At 47.1% G+C, this 19,841-nt stretch overlaps 1 protein-coding gene across 3 annotated transcripts in view; it reads right to left on the bottom strand.

The window, feature by feature from the left end:
• The window catches only part of CASTOR2 (cytosolic arginine sensor for mTORC1 subunit 2), a 119,959-nt gene that overhangs the window by 22,622 nt on the left and 77,496 nt on the right, over positions 1-19,841 (bottom strand). For all 3 annotated transcript variants that reach the window (XR_014786104.1, XM_084822485.1, XM_084822484.1), the window contains exons 3-5: positions 6,122-6,315; positions 5,618-5,750; positions 2,809-2,932 (exon numbers count right to left, since the gene is read on the bottom strand). Coding sequence is in view for 2 of the 3 variants with exons in the window: in XM_084822485.1 (XP_084678611.1) it covers positions 2,809-2,932; positions 5,618-5,750; positions 6,122-6,315 (451 nt within the window). In the remaining variant the exon portion in view is untranslated. The remainder of the gene's footprint in view (positions 1-2,808; positions 2,933-5,617; positions 5,751-6,121; positions 6,316-19,841) is intronic.

The following is a 19,841-nucleotide window of genomic DNA, read 5'->3' as shown; positions in this document are numbered from 1 at the left end:
TGGCATTCCTGAGATAGTGACCCTGGCAGCGAGAGAGTGCGGGAGGGGGGCTTGCTAGTTGCTCGACGCAGACGCAGGGAGTGACAAGCGATGGAGGGCGCGGTATGGAGGCGTAGCGCCGTTTGGTGTGCAAGCAACGGCCGCCTCCCGTGGACCCAAGGGAAAGAGGGAGGATCTCTCCCTAGCCCATAAATTCAGGGTCTTCAAGTGACTCTCCTTCAAATGGGGATTAACTGCCTACTCAGAGCACAGGCTACTCTGCTGTTCCTTGCTTAGTCGCTGGTGATCAGCATCTGAAAGAGTCATTAAGTTGTAAAAGGATTAAAGCCTTGAAAAGAATCCTTTCGTCTGTGTCTTGAGTTGGCTATTGGAGTGTACTGAAAGAGGCCGCCAGGGCGCTCCTGACAGTTATTTACCTTGTTTTTATTGTATGTCTACTGCCATGGAGGGGAGAGATGATTATGGCCTTTCCTGCCACATGTACCAAAATAATTCAGCTAACATTGGGTACTATGCACCTTGACTTGGGTGGGTGGGGGGAACCATTTGCTACTCTTCCTCAGGCTGTCCTGTTTCAACACAGGCCAGGGCCTTGGGCAAGACGTAGATAGTCCTAGGAGCAGCAGCGCTCCAGTCCAAAGTCATACCCAGAAGTTCTGAGGTGGGTTTGCAGGCACAGGCAGAGGGAAGGTCAAGGTAGTCCAGGGGTCAGTTCACCAGCTTTTGTTTGAGCAAGCATCCAGGCCAGTCAGGGGGGTGTGCGAAAACGTTATCCAGAGGCGTAGCCAAGGTCTAGGAGCTTATCCGATCCGGTATCTTGAAAGCAAAGCCAAGCTTACGGTACTGTTGTTTGCAGCAAAAAGCTGGTGTTGGCGAGGCTGAATTCATAGCCGGTCGTTAATCAGCACAGCGGGTTAATTAGGTCAGCGTGTTGCTTTTAAGGGAGGCCCCCACACAGTGAGTTCCGTTTGTTCTTTTGCTGCATGCGTCTGATTCTATGCCGTTCAGAGGGATGGATCCCCTCACAGTCTGCTTCCAGCATTTGGGGAAGTTCAGGAACTGCTCGAGAGAGGCCAGGCTGTCCCTGTAATGTTTCCAGAGGAGGACTGTCAGCCAAGGCCTCCTGTTCCTTGCTGAGCTCCGTCTGGGCCCCATTTGTCAGGGTGGACACTGATCCCATAGAACCTCAAGAGCAGTTCTGATTCTGAGGAGGAACAGCCGTCCGTGGGAGAGGAGCGCGCTCATCCCTCCCAGGCCCTGCAGCTGGCAGAGATTCCTCCTGTCGGCATTCCAGAGATAGATAGCGGTCCTGGGAGTGAAAGAGTGTGGGAGGAGGGCTGGCTGGATGCTCGACGCAGAGAGCGACGAGCTATGGAGGGCACGGAAAGGAGGCGTAGCGCCCGTTTGGCACGCAAGCAACAGTCGCGTCCAGAGGACCCAAGGGAAAAGGGGAGGGACTCTCCCTAGCCCATAAGTTCAGGGTCTGCAAATGATTCTCATTCAAATGGGGACCAACTGTTTCCAGCCCGGGGCATAGGTTACTCTGCTGTTCATAGCTTAGTCGCTGGTGATAGAGTTATTAAGTTGTAAAAGGAATAAAGCCTTGAAAAGAATCCTTTGTCTGTGTCTGGAGTTGGCTACTGGAGTAGACTGAAAGAGGCTGGCTAGGGCCTCCTGACACCATTGTGCTGGCTCTCCCCTTCCTCTTCTTCCTCAGATGAATCCTCCTTCAGGTAGGGCATGACACAGGCAGCGAAATGTGTGGGGCTGGCCTTGACACTCAGTGCCCACAGCAGAAGCATCCTGCTGATGTCTGCCCTGACTCCCATTTAAACAATTCTCTCCTCCCCCCACAGCCGGTGCTCTGATCAGTGCAGTGCTGGGCCTAGAAGCTAGCATTTAAACATCCCATTATGTTGGGAGCAACACCACCTTCGGTGAATTGTGGGAAATGTAAATGGTGGCCCCCACAGGATTTCAGTGTGTGTCGTTGCTGCTCGCAAGGCCCCCTGGGATAGGAGATGGCCTATCGGAAGGCACTTTGCCAGTGGAGGCTGGTGGCTCCAATGGTGGATCCGCTACGGGTTTCAGTCAGAACCCTAAAGGAAATATCCAAGGTGCTTCACATGTTTGATACCCCTGGAGAGCATCGCACCTTGGAGAGCTCCTTTAGAGTTCTGCCTGACTCACTTTGTTCTGATTTTAATTTCATGTTGTGATTTTAATTTTTTTATACTATTTATTCAGTTTTGTTAGCTGCCTTGAGCATCACTGGACAGAAAGGTGGGATACGAATTCACTAAAACGAGCAGATCAAGAAGAGGGGCCGTGCCGAGAGGTGGTGACTTGCTGTCCGACGGACATCGTGCTGAACACAGATTTGAAGTTAGAAATGGTCACAGCGTGTCCATTTGGGGGTAAGACCCTGGGGGACTCTGCACATGTTCAGCGTGCATCTGAACGTGTGCAGAGTCCCCCAGGGTCTTAATAAATGCCCTTGCCTACCAATATGTCAATTATCTCTTGTGTCAGACAATTAGGGATGGTTTCAAACTCTCCTCAGGGGGAGCCTGGGCCTGTCTTTCAGCTGGACTTATCTCACAGGATAGTGTTCAGGAACTGCAGAATTGCTGCTCTGATGCAGGCTGGCCCCACAATCCAACCCCCCACCCCCTAGATCTGATCCAGTGCCCAATATAGTGAGGAAAGATCCCCCCCCCATCCCGCTGCTATCAGAAAAAAACACCCCAATCTGGTTTTATCCTGCATTTTTTGTTGCTTTTTAAAAATCCCCGGTTCTGAACGTACCCATTGGAGTAAAACATGACATCCATAAGGAGTGTAGCAACACAGGGGAGGGTGTCGGGGTCCAGGCTGGTGACACAGAACATGTTACTTGGACTGGAAAGGGGATGGACGACAGGCCTCTGAACTGAAAGAGAGGGAGAGAAAAAAGCCTGAGGCCTCGCTCTTCCTGGAATGGTAAGACTGGGGTCTGGGCTGTACCGCTTCAGACTGCAAGGAGATATTCATGAGACTGAACACTACTCCATTCAAAACAAAATAAACACATTCCCTCTATGCAGAAATGCAGCATGTCAGGAGAAGGCTCAGTTGGAACCCATTTTCCTGACAGGTTAGTTTTCCATCTGCAGGGAATTTGGCACATCAATCATGTGATTCCCCCCTCTCCTCTCCCCTCCCATGCTGCAGTCTGAACTGATTCACCCAGAAAAGTTTACTTCCTTGGTAAGAACTAGGCCTAGGACACACCGTAGCATAAAGCCACGTTTCCTGTCCCATTGGATCCCACTTGACCTGAAATGGTGCTAAGCATGCCCAGCTTTCAATGGAATCCACTTTTGTGAACCGCCCAGAGAGCTTTGGCGATTCGTCAGTATAAAAATGAAATGGAATAAATAAATAATAGGACTCAAGGATGGTTGTCTCTGTGATGGACCAGGCCCATACTAACGCTCACTCGATCCAGTCACGGCTAGGGACATCAGAGAAATCCGCAACAGAATCAAATGAGTTCAGATTTTTATGAATCTGACTGGCAGATTCCACAGCGGACTGGCTTTTCCCCAGTCGGGAGGATTCCACGGACTGTTTTTCTAACTCTCTGGAATGTTGCGAAAATTTAGTAATAGAAAAATACGCATTAAAAAAAAAACCAGTTGAAAATGCGCATTTCCCCCATAGGCTAAAATGGGCATTGGGGGGATTTGCGCAAATTTGGAAATGAAATAAATAACTAAATAAACCCAATTCCATCAATGAGCGGAAGACAGAATGAAAGGTGCCTGACAACCCACGAAATCCAGATGGAACAGAGTTCACACAATCCATACATCCCTACCCATGGCTACTCTACTAGTGCTACAGCGGAGGTCTAGAGGCAAAACCTAACATTTCACAGACAATAGAAGGATGGACTCTTGTGCACAGGGAACATCCCTCTTTTCACATCCAGGGCCACAGCCCGATACTTCTGGCAGGGTGCGCACCCTATGGTGCTTTAGTGTTCATGCGCATGCGTGAACTCCAGGGGCCCAGGAATCATAGGATATAGCAGATCTCCCCCGATTCTGGTGCAGAGGGAGGTCCATAAGTGAAGGAAGAGTTTGGCACTTGAAGGCCTCCTTGTTGGGGTGCAAAAGCTTTTGCTGGTGTTGCCGCTCTGCCATCAATGCTCCGACAGTGGTAATGGCATAAGAATATAAGAAGAGCCCTGCTGGATCAGACCAAGGGTCCATCCAGTCCAGCATTCTGTTCACACAGTGGCCAACCAGCTGTCGACCAGGAACCCGCAAGCAGGGCATGAGCACAACAGCACTCTCCTGCCCAGGTTCCCCAGCCACTGATGTACATAGGATTGCTGCCTCTGGTACTGGAGGTACCACATAGCCATTAGGACTAGTGGCCACTGACAGCCTTTCTTCCAGGAATTTGTCTAACCCCCTTTTAATGCCATCCAAATTGGTGGCCATCACTACATCCTGTGGTAGCGAATTCTATAGTTTAATTATACACTGTGTGAACATAAGAACATAAGAAGACCCATGCTGGGTCAGACCAAAGGTCCATCTAGTTTAGCATTCTGTTCACACAGTGGCCACAGTGGCAGCTTCCAGTGCTTAGGGAAGGGAAGTGGAGAGGGCAAGGAGATCATAAGAACAGAAGAAGAGCCCTGCTGGATCAGACAAGGGGTCCATCTAGTCCAGCGTTCTGTTCGCACAGTGGCCAACCAGCTGTCGACCGGGAACCTGCAAGCAGGACACGAGTGCAACAGCACCCTCCCGCCCATGTTCCCCAGGAACTGGTGTATATAGGATCACTGCCTCTGATACTGGAGGTAGCACAGAGCCATCAGGACTAGTAGCAAAAAGGAGGCATTCTGGGTGTGGGTGGGGTTGGCGGTAGACCAGAGCAGGCTTGGGATTCACCAGATCAAAAGTCCCCCTGTTCCCTGGAGATGCTCCCAGAATGGTGGGGGAGTATGCCAGTCCTGGAGTTTGTGTCCCCATTTTCCCTCCCACTGAAACCAACGGGAGGGTTTTCTTTTGTTTTTTAATAAAAAGTGGCCGAAAACAGGAAAAACTCCCCCCTTTGCTTTAGGCCTTGCTGGTGTGAGCCTGGCAGGACATAGGAAATGGTGGTTTGTCTGCCACACAGTCTCTGTCAGCGTGTGCCCACAAATGTCCTTGCACATCATGGCCTCGTCCACACCCAAGATGTATCCAGCCCCCACTCAGGCTGCAATCCTAGGCAGGTCTGGACAGAAAAAGGTCCTGCAGCTCCCAGCTTCCCCCAGCCAGCATGGTAGATGCCCAGGCTGGCTGGGGCATGCTGGGAGTTGTAGGACATTTTTTCTGTCTGAACATGCAGAGGATCGCACCCTCAGAGGTTTAACTTCAGAGGGGAGTGAGCTGGGATGTGAAGACTCTAGTGTGCATACTAACATTCCTAAAAGGGCTTCTCCTCGCCTTCCCCACCGAATCTCCCCCCAAAGCAAAGACAAACTAGGGACAATAATTCTCTGTGGGCAGGAGCTGGAAAACAAGCCCTGCTCCTGGCGAATTGGGCCAGCTGGAAAGCAGCGGGGGAACCGTACCCAGTTTCGGTTTCATAAATCCGTTTGTTATCCCGAGGCTGTCGGCTGCCACCGTCTCCCCGTTCACGACCCTGAGGATGGTGAACTCAGAAGCCAGGGTGTGCATCACAAAGGGCAGGTCCCGCTCACGTACCTGAGTATGGGGAGGGAAAAAAAAAGATCTACTCGTGAGAACAAACATCTTGTTAGCTTATGGCGCACCTCAGACGCTCCTTGGAGCTGGTGGTTCTTGGAGGCCACAGATGTTTGCATCAGACAGTTATGTTTGAGGGCCAAGGCCATGTTTGTTTAAAATAGGGGTGAAGAACCTCAGCCCACAGCCCCCAAACACTCATCATTTGGTGGTTTCCTACCACCAAAACTGCTTTTGTGCAGTTTCCCCCTGCATTCTAAAAGGTTGAAATGGTTGGGAACGGCTGGCTTAGGGCGATCGGATCTCTTATCAGGCCCTCCACGGAGGCAACGTGGCTTCCTGCATTCACTGCTGGCATAGTGTTTCCTTACCAGGATAAAGTCTGTCTGATAGGTGGAGAGCATGAACACGGAGATATTCTGGTCAGCCAGCGGAGCGATCACCGACTTCGCAATCTTGGTCACGCCGATGGGCTGAGAACTAGAGAAGCTGCCTCCTCCAGACACCACGTTGAGTGCCAACCACGTTGCATCTGCCACGCTCAGGTGTTCTGACGAGGGCAACTCTGAAGACGGAAGGGAACATGCAAAGATTAGCTGTCTTTATTGACCCACAACACTTCATTCAGCCAAGACCCAAGCAGGGAGTACTGAAGGGTGATCAACAAACATGCCAAAACTGCCACGAAGAACTGCTCAGGTATGAGTCTGTGCAGGGCTGGCCCAAGATATTTTGCTGCCTGAGAAGAAGAACAAGATGGCACCTACTCCCACTCCATGTAGAAAGCCAAGTGGATTAGCAGATGAAACTTATTTTACTACTGGGGATGGAACATCTTTCTCCACTGCATCTGAAGGCAGCTGGATAGCTTAGGGGGCACAGGGCAAGTCATGTGGCCCACAGTTCTCTCACCTGCCACTTCCCAGCAATTGCCACTGGAAGCAACTGTCTCACTCTGCCTAATGGTAGGGCTGGCCCTGAGTGTGTGTGAAGGTTTGAGGCCTACGGAGGCAAGGAAAAGAAAAATGTCAGGCCTGGGTTTTTTGTTGGGAGGACCTATCCCTGAGAGGAGTAGCTGCATTTCCCTGCTCTAAATAAATAATAAATAAATAATGAAATGCAAAGGAAGTATAGACTCTGACAATTCAGTTAGAGCTTAAATGTATGCAAAGTAAGCACAGTGATAATTCACAACAGCAGTAACTCGGGATAATAACACAATCATCGTGAGCACTGATAGTAAAATTAACATCTGTAGCGGGACAGGAAACCATGGTTTGTATTCAAGCCCAAACAAGCAGAATCAAATGTTGCCATTAGTTCTCATTCAGCTATTTCACACCAGAGTCTCCTTTTGAAAATCTTCTGGAGGAGAATGACAACTTTCAGGCGAGGAAAGGGGTGTCCTGAAAGATTAAAACGTTCTCATTTTCATTGGTTTTTGTATGTTGGCGTTTCCTATGTCGGATTTGCGTCCATTTATTCTTTTGTGTAGAGACTAGGGATGGATGGACTGTGTAAAATCCACTCCGTCTGTATTTTGCGGATTGTCAGGCACTTTTTGTCTTGTTGTCTGCATTATATGGAAAAATATGCAAATTATTATGTAAGAGGTCTCGTGACAATTTACAGAATTCACCTTAGTATGTAATCTTTAGTGTAATGTCCCTCATTCCATTCAACTTTTCCTCAGCAGAAACGTGTGTATTTTTCTACCAATAAATATGTGTAAATTTTGGGAAAGTAAAAAAACACAACAACATCTGGAAGCCGGTGGCCTGAGGAGGTCCCTCCACAGCACAGTCTGCAGCTTGGATTCTTAGAAATTCGAGCTCATTTTAGTCTGTCTCAAATTTCTCCAGCATCCCTAGTAGAGACTGACCTGTATAGAAAGCAGGATAGCATCAATCACCTGTGTGACAGCTGGTTAACCATGCAGTGTGGTTTATTTTTATCGAACAAGCTTAAGAACCAGCGTGAAGAACCTCTCCTGGAGGAAAAGGCTATCAATGGCTACTAGTCTTGATGGTTATGTGCTACCTCCAGTACCAGAGGCAGTGAGCCTACGTACACCAGTTGCTGGGGAACATGGGCGGGAGGGTGCTGTTGCACTCGTGTCCTGCTTGTGGGTTCCTGGTCGACAGCTAGTTGGCCACTGTGTGAACAGAATGCTGGACTAGATGGACCCTTGGTCTGATCCAGCAGGGCTCTTCTTCTGTTCTTATGTTAAACCATGGTTTGTTGCTGGGTTGTTCAGGGTGGATAAAAAGCCACACTGCATGGTTAACAAGCCACCCTGTGAAAATGTCCTGGGTTCAGACAACACGCTAACCCATGGTTCAACAAACAATCCATGGTTCAAAAAACATCCCACACTCAACCACTGAATGTGGGTTAGCCTGTTGTGTGAACAGCCCCAGCATGTGTCTGTACACACACACACACACACACACACACACACACACACACACACAAATAACAAGACAGAAAGGAGGTTTAAAAATGGGGTTTCAAAGTCTTGGATAGATGTGGTGTGGCAGACCTAGATTTGGCTACCATCTTAGGCTTACCCCTCCCAGAGGTAGTAAACCTGTTTTTCGAAACTTAGCATGACAAGGGAAAGGGTTCTAGATTTGTTTTCTCTCTGACACTGCCCTCTACCCCTGGCAGGATTCTGTGATTCCACCACACCTGTAAGACTTAAGATCTCAAACAGCCTTGTAAGAGCCCACAAACACTGTTAGCCAAGAAAACCAAAAATGAAAAACAGGTCACTAGCTGTGAGCAGGCTAGTAAAAAGTAAAATAAAATTATACGTGTGTGTGTGTACAGTCAGGGCCAGAAATATCGAAACAAGGATAACTGTTTTGGCAGTTGGCCTCGGTATACCACCACATTGAAGTTGAAAGGAAACACACCCAGATGGGAGCGAAGTCGGGACTTTCAGCTGTAATTCAAGGGGTCTGACAAAAGTGGGGCACTAAGCATTCAGGAAGGACAGCCAGTGGTATGCACACACACCCATCGTTGGTGGTGCACAAGTAATGGAACGAATGGCTGACAAGCAGCTGCATGGCCAGGTGTGGCATGTTTCCTGGGCACCCCATGGCCAATCAAGCAGATAAAAGGCCTGGAGGTGGTTCTGAGTGTTACATTTGCATTTGGTAGCTGTTCACTGGAACTCCCAACATGAGGTCCACAGAGGCGTCCATGCGAGTGAAGGAGGCCATCATTAGGCTGAGGAAACATACATCCATCAGAGAGACAGCAAAAACATCGGGAGTGGCCAACACAACAGTTTGGAACATCCTGAAAAAGAAGGAATTAACTGGCAAGCTCAGCAACAGCAAAAGTCCTGGAAGACCACAGAAGACAACTAAAGTGGATGACCGCAGAATGCTGCTCATGGTGAAGAGGAACCCTTTCACGACACCTAGCCAGGTCAAGAATGCTATTGAGGAGGTAGGCATGTCATTGTCAACATATACAGTCAAGAGACAGCTTTGTTGTTGTTGTTCAGTCGTTCAGTCGTGTCCGACTCTTCGTGACCCCATGGACCATAGCACGCCAGGCCTTCCTGTCCTGCGCTCTCTCCCGGAGCGTGCTCAAGTTCATATTCATTGCATCCGTGATGCTATCTAGCCATCTCATCCTCTGCCGTCCCCTTCTCCTTTTGCCTTCAGTCTTTCCCAGCATCAGGGTCTTTTCCAGGGAGTTTTCTCTTCGCATTAGGTGGCCAAAATATTGGAGCTTCAGCTTCATTATCTGTCCTTCCAATGAGCAGTCAGGGTTGATTTCTTTAAGAAGGACTGATTTGACCTCCTTGCAGTCCAGGGGACTCGTAAGAGTCTTCTCCAGCACCACAGTTCGAAAGCATCAATTCTTCGGCGCTCAGCCTTCCTTATAGTCCAGCTCTCACAGCCATACATTACTACTGGGAAAACCATAGCTTTGATTAGACGGACCTTTGTCGGCAAGGTGATGTCTCTGCTTCTTACTATGCTGTCTAGGTTGGCCATAGCTTTCCTCCCAAGGAGCAAGCGTCTTTTAATTTCATGGCTACAGTCACCGTCTGCGGTGATCTTGGAGCCCAAGAAAGTAAAATCTGTCACTGCTTCCATTTCTTCCCCTTCTATATGCCAGGAAGTGATAGGGCCAGATGACATGATCTTCGTTTTTTTAATGTTGAGTTTCAAACCAGCTTTTGCACTCTCCTCTTTCACCCTCAACAAGAGGCTCTTGAGATCCTCTTCGCTTTCTGCCATTAGGGTGGTATCGTCTGCATATCGGAGGTTGTTGATAATTCTCCCGGCAATCTTAATTCCGACCTCTGATTCATCCAACCCGGCATTTCTCATGATGTACTCTGCATATAAGTTAAATAAGCAGGGTGACAATATGCAGCCTTGTCGTACTCCTTTCCCAATTTTGAACCAATCGGTTGTTCCATCTCTGGTTCTTACTGTTGCTTCTTGACCCTCGTACAGGTTTCTCAGGAGACAGGTAAGGTGGTCTGGTACTCCCATCACTTTAAGCATTTGCCACAGTTTGTTGTGATCCACACAATCAAAGGCTTTAGCATAGTCAATGAAGCAGAAATAGACGTTTTTCTGGAATTCTCTTGCTTTCTCCATGATGCAGCGAATGTTGGCGATTTGATCTCTAGTTCCTCTGCCTCTTCGAAACCCAGCTTGTACTTCCGGTAGTTCTTGGTCAAGAGACAGCTGTATGAATGTAAATACAGAGGCTTCACAACAAGGTGCAAACCACTGGTAACCCTCAAGAACAGAAAGGCCAGATTAGCCTTTGCCAGCAAACACCTAAAAAAGCCTGCCCAGTTCTGGAATAAGATTCTTTGGACTGATGAAACCAAGATTACCTTGTACCAGAATGATGGGAAGAGAAAAGTATGGAGAAGGAAAGGAACAGCTCATGATCCAAAGCATACCACATCATCTGCCGAACATGGTGGAGGGAGTGTCATGGCATGGGCATGTGTGGCTGCCAATGGAACCGGGTCACTGGTGTTTATTGATGACCTGACTGCTGATAAAAGCAGCAGGATGAGTTCTGAAGTGTATGGGGCTATACTTTCTGCTCAGATTCAGCCGAATGCTGCGAAACTGATAGGATGCCGCTTCATATTGCAGATGGATAATGCCCCAAAACATACAGCAAAAGCTACCCAAGAGTTTCTCAAGGCAAAGAAGTGGGATGTTCTTCAATGGCCAAGTCAGTCACCTGATCTCCACCCAATAGAGCATGCTTTTCACTTACTGAAGACAAGACTGAAGGCAGAAAGACCCACCAACAAGCAGCAGCTGAAGGCAGCTGCAGTGAAGGCCTGGCAAAGCATCTCGAGGGAGGAAACTCTGCATTTGGTCATGTCCATGGGTTCCAGACTTCAGGCAGTCATTGACTGCAAAGGATTTTCATCCAGGTATTAAAGGCGATCCTTAAGTTTGAAATGATGTTGGTTTGTTCCATTACTTATGAGCCCCCAACGATGGGGGTCTGTGTATGCCACTGCCTGTCCTTCCTGAATGGTTAGTGCCCCACTTTTGTCAAACCCCTTGAATTACAGCAGAAAGTCCTGACTTCGCTCCCATCTGGGTATGTTTCCTTTCAACTTCAACGTGGTGGTGTACAGAGGCCAACTGCCCAAACAGTTATCCTCGTTCCGATATTTCTGGCCCTGACTGTATATATGTACATACACGCACACACGTGGATACACACACACACACACACACACACACACACACACTTTTAAGAATTTCTAAGGTGCCCTTCATCCTGACAGATTCCCAGGCAGTGTACAGTAATAAAATAATAAATTAATGAAAGCTATGCATCTTATCACATTCTCTTTCATATAAACTAGGAGTGCACATGGTTATGGCCTGATCAGGGGACTGGAAACAAAGCCTTATGAGGAGAGACTGAAAGAACTGGGCATGTTTAGCCTGGAGAAGAGAAGACTGAGGGGAGACAGGATAGCGCTCTTCAAGTCCTTGAAAGGTGGTCACAGAGAGGAAGGGCAGGATCTCCTCTCGATCATCCCAGAGCGCAGGACATGGAAGAATGGGCTGAAGTGACAAGAAGACAGATTCTGGCTGAACATCAGGAAAATCTTCCTGACGGTTAGAGCAATACGACAATGGAACCAATGACCTAGGGGGGTGGTGGGCTCTCCCACACTGGAGGCATTCAAGACAAGGCTGGATAGCCACCTGTCAGGGATTCTTTGACTTGGACGCCGGGGGTTGGACTTGATGGTCTTGTAGGCCCCTTCCAACCCTACTATGCTATGATTCTAAGATTAGAGCCCCCCCGCCCCCCGGCTCTGTGCCACACCAATGGAGGATGCTGCAGGAAGCCACCCTGCTGAGTTCACTCTCCTTCCAAGACGGAGGCGTTCCACAACTTCATACCTCTCCAGCAAGCTATAGGGAGTACGCAGTGAGCCTGTGTACACCCATTGCTGGGGGGGTCCTGTTGCATTGTGTCCTGCTTGTGGGTTCCTAGTTGACCACTGTGAACAGAATGCTGGACTAGATGGACCCTTGTTCTGATCCAGCAGGGCTCTTCTTACATTCTATGCTGCCTAGGGCTCCCATCAGCCCTAGGCAGCATAGCTCACAGTGAGGGATGATGGGAGTTGTAGGCCAAAATGTCTTATCATTTATAAACCACAAAACTGAGGGCAACAAAAGCATAAATGTATAAAGCAGATAGGAGCAATGAAACCAATTTAAAATGCCTGGGGGCAAATAAAAACTTCTTGGCGGTGGAAAGATGGTAATGTCAGCTCCAGTCAAATGTCCTTACAGAGGGTATTTCAAAGCTGAGGCACTGACCATGTGATGAGAATGTGGGAAGAGGAATTCCTTCCTCTGTGACTAGCACGGAAACCAAGGAAGCTGGCGGAGGATAGATGGAGTGATCTGTCCCTTCTCCGCCAGCCCTCTCACCGACCTGCATGGAATTCCTGGTGGACTAAGGTGTATGGGATGTACAGGATTACGGATGTATGGATTTTGTTAAATCCAATCCACCTGCATTTTATGGATTGTCTGATGTCTTTTGTTCCATCATCTTCTCATTGACAGAATCGGATGGTTTTTTAACAATGTAGGAGAATTTAGTTCCATTTGCGCTAATGAGCACTTGCACTAATGTACATTAGCGCTAATGCGCATTAGCGTAAATCCCCCCCCAAGCTTAAAAAACGGTCTGCAAGTCTGCATGACTCAGAAAAAACTGGTCCACTGTGGAAACTGCCGGACGGATTCATAGAAATCTGAACTTATTTGAATCCACTGCAGATGTCTCTGACATCCCTAGTTAGGATAAACCAAATACTAAATTGCATGTTTGTATGGTGTGATTGCAGAATATATGCAGGCCGTTTGCATAGGACTGTGTGTGTGTTTTTCAAGCCACGCAAGAAAAAACTTTCCACTCTGAGCTGAAAGCTCAGTGTCCACCTCATTACTCTCAATAGCAACAAAGGTCTGCAGCATCTCAATAATCCCGAACAAACAGCTGGGATGCTGAGGCTTTGATGACTTCCATTTCACCAGCTTACTTAATACAGATATATTTCCCTCCCTCTCTCGGCTTTAATTTCCTGGAATCTTAGAATCCCAAAGCAGGCTACATGGCCAGAAGAAAGAGTCATTGGGGAAAATCCTTCACTAGCATTGTTGCCTCCTAGGCGTCAGCAGAAAAATACATCTCTGTCAACATGGAAGCCTTTGAAAACCTTTTTCTAACTACTGAGTAATTTCATCCATTGTAGGAGGAGGAGGCTACAAATGCCATAAAGAATAGTAGCAGCCATGCGGCACAGTGGTTAGACCATTGCACCGGGATTTGGGAGACCCAGGTTCAATTATCGGGTTGTTGTGCTGGTCATTTATGCATCACCAAAAAAAGAGGAAATGCATCACCAGAAGGGAGGAAAGCAGAGGACAGTGGTTTGCATAGAATGTGCACAAAGTAATGTATATGTATAAATGGAAATTTGGAATCAGGGAGGTGCTGGGCTCTCCCACATTGGAGGCATTCAAGATGAGGCTGGACAGCCATCTGTCAGGGATGCTTTGACTTGGATTCCTTCATTGAGCAGCGGGTTGGACTCAAGGCTCTTATAGGCCCCTTCCAACCTTACTATTCTATGATTCTATGAATATATATAAATGCAGCTGGTTAGTAAGAAAGTAAATAAAATAAATGCAAAGTAGTATTTTCTATGCCTGGTTGAACTCTGCCACTAGCAACTTAAAAAAAATCTACATTAGCTTGCACAGATATGTGGAATACGGTTTTCTAAGTATCACAGCTAACACACAAAACCGAAGTGATGTTCAACTAATGGTTCACGGAGGAAGGCATTCCCCCCCCCCCGATCTGCACAGCAATCAACAATTCCCCTTAGACCAAACACAGCCCAGTATCCTTATTTATCCTGGGGATCACGATATTGCATCTGTGTATATGTGCGTGAGTGTGCGTGAGTGAGAGCGTGTATGTATGTTTGCTTAACTGGGTTTGACAATGTCTCAAAAAGCCTTTTTGCTGCCATCTTGTTTGCTTAAGTAACCTGCATCTCATAAATAAGTCAATTACCGTTAAAAAAGAAAGAAAGAAGGAACACAGATTCTTTCAGAAAGGGACTGAATTGCAACTCCTGGACACAGTTCCTGGGAGGCAGACGGATGGAAAAATACAACTCAGGTTTGTAATGCAACACAGTTCACAAGGGGCAAACACTGATTAAGAACACTCATCCTAAATAGATGTGTGGGACGATTTACTTGCCCAGGGAGCTGTGAAATTGTATTGGTCCCAGGAGTGTAGCCTAGTCATTTGTAGTGTTAGAGGGGCCTAGAGATCCATAATGCTTGCTTAAGTTCATTATTGGTGCAATTCCCATGCTAGTAAGCCTCTGAGCATGTGCAGATGAGTCAAAAGGCCGATAACAGCCTTCTCAGAACATTCCTTGCTAATGAGGAGAATGTCTTAACTCTGATGTGCCTGAGAAACAGAGTTTGTTTGCCTTAAAGCTATAGGTGGCTGTGCTTGAGAACCAAACACTTCTATTCTATGCTGGGAATGAACGCTAATTAACGCTTGCTGTTGTCGTGCTGCCTCACTGCTGACATGTATGGTATAAAACCCATTGTACCCCATGGCTCTTGGTTCAGAGAAGCTGTCTGATCCAACCATTGGGTATGCCTGTGTGCTGTAAGTTACCCCATAAAGTACTCCTTGTAAGTAAGCCTTTGAGTCTGATGTATCACTATCTTGGCACTTCTAACCTAAGAGTTCAACGCCCACGGCCGGGGCGATACAGAAATGTACAGAGTGCAAAGAGTCCCGGAAACTCCAAAACGCAACAATAACGCTGACTCAATGAAGCAGAAGTAGTTGCTAATAAAAAATACAGACTCAAGCAGCGTGTATGTTCAATTCACACTTGTCTACCCTGCCCCCAAGCCTTCCTAATTTCTGAAAATCAGAAAGAACTGGTCTTAGGTTCCTTCCTCAGTGCAGAAGGTCTGCAGATCCCCAGACACCAAGTGAGTCCCCCCACAGGCTTACGGGGGGGGTGGGGTGGGTTAGTGGTGGCAGGCAGCATTGGTAGCATGATCTGCAATTGTGCACCGATGATTTTAAATTTCCTGTAATGCCCTGGATGTGGCATTGCTCTGACCCAGTGGAGGCTGGTCACTATGATGTCAGTGGGGCACTGAATCTGCCCCCAGTTTCGGTCAGCAGAACTCTAACATTTGCACCTTGGGTAGCTCCTGTACAATTCTGACTGGTCCTGTCTGAAACCTGGAGTGGATTCAATGTCCCGCTGACATCAGAGCCACCAGCCTCCACTGCTCTGACCAAGGCACTGCAGGAAACTTATGAACTCATGACGCTGATGTCTACTGAGCCAAAGCACTGGTCCATCTAGCTCAGTCCTGTCTATGTTGACTGGTGGCAACTCACTGGGATTTCAGACAGGTGTCTTCAGGCCTAAAGTACTAGTTCCCCTCTACTCAGCACTGGTTAGGCCTCATCTGGAGTACTGTGTCCAGTTCTGGGCACTGCACTTTAAGAAGGATGCAGATAAGCTGGAGAGGGTCCAGGGGAGGGCAACGAAGATGATCAGGGGACTGGAAACAAAGCCCTACGAAGAGAGACTGAAAGACCTGGGCATGTTTAGCCTGGAGAAGAGAAGACCGAGGGGAGATATGACAGTGCTCTTCAAGTCCTTGAGAGGTTGTCCCAGAGAGGAAGGCCAGGATCTCTTCTCCATCATCCCAGAATGCAGGACATGGAATAATGAGCTCAAGTGACAGGAAGCCAGATTCCAGCTGAACATCAGGAAAAAATTCCTGACTGTTAGAGCAATACTACCATGGAACCAATTACTCAGGAGGCACTCAAGACGAGGCTGGACAGCCACCTGTCAGGGATGCTCTGACTTGGATTCCTGCATTGGGCAGGGGGTTGGACTCGGTGGTCTTGTAGGCCCCTTCCAACCCTACCGTTCTATGATTCTATGAAGTCCTATGAGAAAAGATGGAGGGAACTGGGGATGTTTTGCCTTGAGAAGAGAAGACTGAGGGGGGATATGATAGCACTTTTCAAGTACCCAAGGTTGTCACACAGAAGAGGGCCACAACCTGTTCTCTGTCATTCGAGACTATAGGACATGAAATAATGGGCTTAAGTTACAGGCAGGCAGATTTCGGCTGAACATCAGGAACAGCTTCCTAATGGTCAGAGCAGCCAGACAATGGAAACAACTGCCTAGGGAGGTGGTGGGCTCTCCGTCGCTGGAATTATTCAAGCAGAGAATGGACAGACATCTGTTGGGGATGCTTTAAACTGGATTCCTGCACTGAACCTCAGTCGCCGAAACGGCCCCCTCCAAATCTACGATTCTATGACAGCTGGTCTCCCACCCAAGCACTGAACAGTGGTCTGGCAGTGGAGGCTGGTGGCTCCAATGTCAGTGGGGTGGTGGATCCACTCCAGGTTTCAGCCAGAACCAGTCAGAACTCTAAAAGAGCTATCCAAGGTGCTTGAATCTGCTCGGGATGTCAGTCAGAACCAGTCAGAACTCTAAAGAAGCTATCCAAGATGACTGAATCTGCTCCGGGTGTCAGTCAGAACTCTAAAGGAGCAATCCAAGGTGCTTGAATCTGCTCTGGGTGTCAATCAGAACCAGTCAGAACTCTAAAAGAGCTATCCAAGGTGCTTGAATCTTGATATCTCCATCTTTCCATTAGGCAAAGAATGTTGTAATATCCCGGACAAAGTCCCGGACAAAGCAACCAGGTATCGCCTCCCATCACACAGGCCAAATCTTGGCCTCATTCTGTAATTCCCTGGCCACTCCTGCTGGGAAATTGTTTGTCTGTTCTGTCTCAGAACACAGACACTCACAGGTTAGCAAGTTGCCATCAACAGAAAAAAAAGGGGGAAAAAAAGCTGTTGCAGTCTCTGCTTCTTTTCTGTCTGTCTAGCTGTCGCTCTCACTTCTCCAAAAGTGGGAAGGAGGGAGATGGAGTGCGTCATGATCAGCCAGAGAGAGAGAAAGATCACACCTTGGGGGAAGGACAGATCAGCACCAGAGGTGTCCCCCACCAACAGCAGTGTAACATAAAACACCTTTAATAAAACACATTCCTGCAGTAGTTGAAGCCATTTTAATATCAGTCTCACAAACACCAACTGGTGATTATGGTGAATCCCAGCAAGTTTGCCTTTTGAAAATAACTGCATGGTAATCCAAGTTCTGTTCCAAGAAAAACTGCATTCTAAAACCTCTTATATGTATCTGTTGCATGCTTCAACAGATGAGGAAAATAAGTGCATAGGTTATGGAAACCCCACACTTTGGAGACAGCACAGTCTTGTTCAGCTCCCATTTACCCCAGCTTCTGGGATTTCTTCAGGCATTGTCCATGTACACTGAAGATCCCCAAGGGCTAGAAAGCTGGGGAAAAAACTGCTATTGGAATATGACTTCTGTGCTTAGATCTGTGAAAGAAAAAGGTTTATTAAGTGGCCTGCCAAGACCTGCAAGTGGTCCACAGGGGGAAAAAAAAGAAATGTGAGAAATGCTGCTTTAGAGGTAAGTGGTATGGGTTTAAAAATAATGAACTGGAAAAATTTCTAATTTGCATGGGGTAATTTGCATTGGAAAATTTCCGTTTGCATCAGAAAACTATCTCATATCCTAGAGGATGATTTAATTTAGCATGTTTACTTTACTTGCATTTAATAAACAAAGCTTTAAAAAGTACCCCATTTTATTTTTTTGGCCCAGTACACCACACCGAGTTTACTTGAAATATTTGAAGGGAAAAAAATTAAAGCATAATTTAAATGTAATGTAAAGGAATTTAAATGTTATATTATGTAGAATTTTATTCTGGAATACTTGTAAAAACGTAAAGGCAATACCATGTACTTCCCTGCAATTGTTTACATTTAAGAAAAAAGCAAATGTCCTGAAAACAGTTTTATTTCAGAGAATTTCCGTACCACTTCTCAATTTTTTAAAAAAGTAATCTCCAAGTGGTCCACAATAGAAAAACATGGCAAGATACCATAAAACCGATCAATAAAACAGTGATAAAACAATAAAATCTCATTAAAATAACCAGGGGTAGCTGACAATGCTAGCAGTCAGGAAATGCCAGGCAAACAAATGTGTCTTAAGTTGGCGGACACTGTCGTCACACTAAAGCTGCAATCCTATGCATGTTTAGAAAAAAGGCACACAGCTCCCAGCATGCTGGCTCGGGCATGCTGGGAGTTGTAGGACTTCTTTATGCCTAAACATGCATAGGACTGCACTGTAAGTTTTAGCACTGCAGAACTGCAGTGATCTGCATGATATACTCACAGAACTGCATGATATACTCACAATCACTCATCTACAACTTTGAAACTGCCAAACTTTCTTAATACTGTATTTTTGGAGGTTCTGCAATTTGCACAAATTCCTGAGCAATTTGTGCAAATTATGGCTGAATTTGTGTAAATCGCAGCCAAATTTGCATGATCTGCGCAAATTCAGCCTTAATTTGCACAAATCCAGCCATTATTTTGTACACATTCCTCAGAAATCTGCGCAAATTGCGGAACATCCTCCCCCAAATATGCAAAAAATCCCCAGAGTTTGGGGAACTGCCCATAGCTCAGCTTGCAGACGCAAAGGGACTCGTACTCGCCGTGAAACTCCATCAAGCCAAAACAGAACTGGATTTCCCAGCGACAGAGATCCTTGGGCTTTAACGAGATTCATATCTTATGGCTGTTTCACACAACTGAGGCTGCGACTGACAGCATAAAGTTTCCTGGGAATAAGCCCCACCGAACATACTGGAACGTACGTCTAAGTAGACATATACAAGATGTCATTTTCTATCGATTTCCCCCCTCTGTCTCATTGCCACTGGTGTAAAAGTAGTAACGGCTTTCCAACTACAGCTTGCTATCCCCTCAACTTGAAGCTCTGGGCAAGTCGAAGATCTCTCTGCTTCTCCCTTCACCCTACTTTAGGACAGGATGCCCACGACACGTGAGGACGAAGTAACCACAGAATACAGTCCAGACTTGTTCAGCAGGCCCCAGTGTTTCTATAATTAGGCTACGAGCGACATCTCATCTTTGGCCCACATGGCTTCTTCAGATCAAGAATGTGTTTACATCAAAATCTGAGCCAGCAGAAGTCAACAGGCCGGTCAGATGCGAGCAAGTGCAAAATTCTTTTTGAGCGTTGATGTGCTTCGCATTTTGAAGTCCTCCTAATCTGATAAGGTACCCAGGGAATTGTGTGGGTAGACAATAATGCTGAAGGATCGGGTGGGCGAGGGGAAGAGCATGGAACATATGCGACTATCCGAGGGAGGGAAGTGGAAATAGAGGAAGAAAACTCCATAGTCTTTTTAGCTCTATTGTTTTAAATCTGCTCTTGTATTTTAAATCTCTGCTTTGGTGCTAGGATTTATTCTGGTTGAACTTTATACTGTAATTTTAAGCTTTTATATTGCATATTGTTTTTATGTTGTA

This window comes from Heloderma suspectum, chromosome 16, assembly GCF_057233095.1.
Source record: "Heloderma suspectum isolate Gila_16-S chromosome 16, 16-S_ref, whole genome shotgun sequence".
In the NCBI taxonomy this organism is placed as follows: Eukaryota; Metazoa; Chordata; class Lepidosauria; order Squamata; family Helodermatidae; genus Heloderma; species Heloderma suspectum.
Note: the sequence above shows the minus strand (reverse complement) of the source record. Positions and strands in the feature narration are given on the sequence as shown.